The sequence below is a fragment of the Papaver somniferum genome, chromosome 6 (genome assembly GCF_003573695.1).
Source record: "Papaver somniferum cultivar HN1 chromosome 6, ASM357369v1, whole genome shotgun sequence".
Lineage (NCBI taxonomy): Eukaryota > Viridiplantae > Streptophyta > Magnoliopsida > Ranunculales > Papaveraceae > Papaver > Papaver somniferum.
Genome location: NC_039363.1, coordinates 104,335,274 through 104,339,168, shown reverse-complemented (window position 1 = coordinate 104,339,168; position 3,895 = coordinate 104,335,274). Strand labels below are relative to the sequence as shown.

Below are 3,895 nucleotides of genomic sequence, written 5' to 3'. Positions count from 1 at the left end.
TCTCCGGTCATAACTTCTGTAATAAGGAGAATATCTCCGTCATAACTCCAATATTCCCAATAAGGGGTATTATGTTTTTCATAATATAAATGAGTACCCTGGTGAACGATTTTCACCAAGGAAGTTAGCATTAATCCAAGAGGTTGTTTTTTTGTGTGTGTTTGGGTGCCGTTACAGTGTACCTGCGATTATAACACTTCCCAAAAGGTGACCCTATCATAGATATCGACGCCATCATAGGTCACATCCTCAGTGCATTAATTGGTCCCTTATGTTCCGTTGCAATCAACTTCAATTCCATGTTAGCGCGTTCAGCATTTTTATTGTTCATAATCTAGTAAATTCGAAGAATCTTGTAAATTTCTTCCATTTTGTTCTTAGCAAGGTCTAGAGCCACAATGTTGGCATATCTATTGATAAAATCGAAAACACTGTGAGGAGTGACTTGAGCTTGTTGTGTTATCAACGTAATTGCCAGTAGAAACAATATACTCATGTGTGTCTCGAGCAATTGCGGCAAATGCTGAATTCTCAACACAAAATTGGTAATGACGCATCTTCATTAACCTGACAAGTGACAAATTTATATATTATGATCAGTCGATCAATGACTATGCTCTTTATTGTAATTGTTGAAAATCTTAAGGCCGTTAAAGATGATTGTCTTGATTTCAAACAACTGCTGTCAGAGATCCACTTGTTCCTTGCCTTCCGATGTATATGCTCCAAATATTGCAGGCAAATGTAACTAACTAGGCTTCAATTGTTATCATTAAATCACATTGAACCGTTAAGCCAGTTACTTGATAGCTATATATCAACTTTCATTTTTAAAAGGGAGGCAACACAAAACAGCTTGGGCAGTTGCATTTCAAATTGCATAGTTGTAAATTAATATGGAAAAATGTTCAAAATTTCTAAATCCACATTTGTGTAACTGGGAGTTCTAACTGCACAAGCTTTTTCACCCTGAAGAATATGCACACCTTAAAAATGTGAGACTAAGGTCCCCATCTTTTTGAAGTGTCAACTTTTCTCATTTGGAATTTTGCAAATAATATCATACCAGGAGTATCTTTCAGTCTTTACATAGAAAAATGGTCCCCAAGTAGTACTAGGAACCTATCATGACTCAACATATATGTCTGAACAATAGTGTTGCTTCCTCCAAGCACTAAATATATATATATGGATATATGATCAGTCAGAGTTCTTCTACATTTGAGAAATAGCAATAAGATTAACCTCTTCTCTTTACAAGATTTTTACCAATGGAAGTCGCTCAAAATTTTCATATGAACGGCGGCACTGGTGAAACTAGTTATTCTTCCAACTCCTTCGTTCAGGTATCTTTGTCTCACTCATATAAGATAGATATGCTATACAAACACTTTATGCTAATAGTTATTATATTTTAACAGAGAAAAGGTATAGAAATGACGAAGCCCGTAATTGAGGAAGCCATGCTAGATCTCATCTCAGAGCATTCAGCTGCCTCGCCGTTGAATACTAGTCAATGCCTGAATATAGCAGATATGGGTTGTTCTTCTGGACCCAATGCTTTACTGGTTGTCTCCTACATTATGGACATCATTTACAGAAAATATAGTGGCACTTGCGATGATGTGCATGGTGATCGTTCCCCTCCTCATCCTAAGATTCTCGTGTTCCTTAATGATCTTCCGTGCAATGACTTCACCACAACTTTCAAATCATTGGGAAATTTCTATGACAAACTCAAGGATACCTACAAATTAGCTGGAACTGATGATGAACCACAACACCAACCATGTTTTATTGCAGGGATTCCGGGTTCATTTTACGCCAGACTTTTTCCTGATGATACTCTCCATTTTGTTCATTCTTCGTACAGTCTCCACTGGTTATCTAAGGTCAATTAGTGTGAATTTTCTAATAGTACGTTCTCAACAAACAAAAAAAATTAAATCTAACAAATTATTTATTAAACTTCTCTAATTGATGTAGATTCCTCAAGGGATTGGGAAGTGTAATAAGGGGAACATTTACATGGCGGAGAGGAGCCCTCCTTATGTAGTTGAGGCATATATGAAGCAGTTCAGTGCAGATTTTAAAATTTTCCTCAAGTGTAGATCCAAGGAAGTGGTAAAGGGAGGAAGAATGGTGCTAACGATCTTAGGCAGGGGTGATGATGTAGGTCCTTCTAGCAAAGAGTGTTGTTACATTTGGGAGCTATTAGCAAACGCATTCAAGTACATGATGATACAGGTATAATTGTATTAGTACAGGGATTAGCCCAGTTGGCCGAATTGCAAGGCTACTAATAGGTGGTATTAGTTTGCTCGGTAGTGTACCATTTCAAAAGTATATAGTGTTTCCGTCTTATATGAAATTTGGTACATTCCCAAAAAAATTGGTACCCTCTATTAGCAATCTTTCACTTGTGTCGAACTCTAAGTTATTGATCCGAGGTTCCAACCCGGCGTTTGTTTATAACAGATTTTTTTTAATTAGTTTTATTACGAACAAGCCATTTTGCATTTTCTCAACGATAATTGATTGATTGATATAACACCAACATACTTTCACATATATAAATTGAATTTTGATGCAGGGAAAGATTAAAGAGGAGGATTTAGATCTATTTAATGTACACATTTGTGGTGAAATCCGCCATCCTAAGTGAAGGGTCATTTTATATCAATCGACTGCACACATTTGAAGTGACTTGGGACGGTGAAGATGAAGGAACTATTTGTGGCGATGATGACAAGCAGTTGTTTAGAAGCAGCAACAACGTCGCCAATTGCATTAGAGCTGCAACTGAACCATTTCTGGTGAGCCACTTTGGAGAAGATATTATGGATGAATTGTTTGACAAGTATAGGGAGATCATTGCAGCCCGCTCGTGCAAAGGAAAAAGTAGACATCTGTGCTTAGTTATCTCCGTGACAAGGGGGTGAAGATATGTATTTTTTCTAGGCATGTTTTGGAGTCTGGCCATATGTCTCTCTATCCATCGTTGGTGTTATTTCTAATGTTGTAACTTGGGTTGATTTTTTGTCAATTTGAAAAACACTGGTTGAGTGAACCACAAAGAAAAACTAGCAAAATATACATCCAAATCCAGATTTTTCCACGATAAAGTGAGACCGAACCCATTCTCCAAGCGATTCAGTAACATTTGTGCTCCTTACGTCTCTTGAAACTCTTAAGGCTTTACGCAATTGATTCTCTTAGCTGACATCCGTTACTGTCTGAGAGTTGCTTCATCCGAAGTGAAGACTTTTGATACCAATCATCCTCTAACAGATAAGCCTATTTTATTTCCGTTTAGATCAAAAATCAAGGTGAGGAGATTTGTTTGCAATAGACAAAGCTAGCAATCCTCACAAATCCGGAACTTACGACTCCTGAAGAGCAATCTATATTCTTAACCACCTCTCAAGAACAATCTTCAAAAGATCAATTAAGATCAATTTTCAGATATATCTATCTTGAGGAATCACAAAGTCTGAGACGAATAGAACTTTGCGATTACAATCTATCTTACCTGAAAGAGATTACGAAAACCTCGATAACAGAAAAGCAATATCAGGATTCACGAACTATCAAGGTAAAGATACTCGGACTTGGCTTCATGAATCCGGAAAGAAAAGTCTTTTAATCGTAGACCTAATTATGTTTCTCTGAGGAAATTTAGGTCAACAGAGGACGAATGTAGAATCAACTAGGACACAAAGTGTCAGGGATTGAATTTCCCAGTTGAAAGAGCGTCTCTATTTATAGTTTTTCCAAGACCAGAGGTTTCTTAGAATTCAAGCTAAGATAACTTGAGAATCAAGCAATAAAAACAATTGAAATTCTAGACACAAAAATAAAAGTGGGCTAAGACTTTGAAGATAGAGGGAATCGA

At 36.9% G+C, this 3,895-nt stretch overlaps 1 protein-coding gene across 1 annotated transcript; it reads left to right on the top strand.

Moving 5' to 3' along the window:
• The first annotated feature begins 1,227 nt into the window (after positions 1-1,227).
• LOC113288680 (salicylate carboxymethyltransferase-like) lies at positions 1,228-3,070 on the top strand. Its single transcript, XM_026537797.1, has 4 exons — positions 1,228-1,346; positions 1,422-1,892; positions 1,987-2,247; positions 2,594-3,070. The coding sequence occupies exons 1-4, from the start codon at positions 1,272-1,274 to the stop codon at positions 2,663-2,665; spliced, it is 879 nt and encodes a 292-aa protein (XP_026393582.1). The 5' UTR covers positions 1,228-1,271; the 3' UTR covers positions 2,666-3,070.
• Positions 3,071-3,895: the final 825 nt, after the last annotated feature.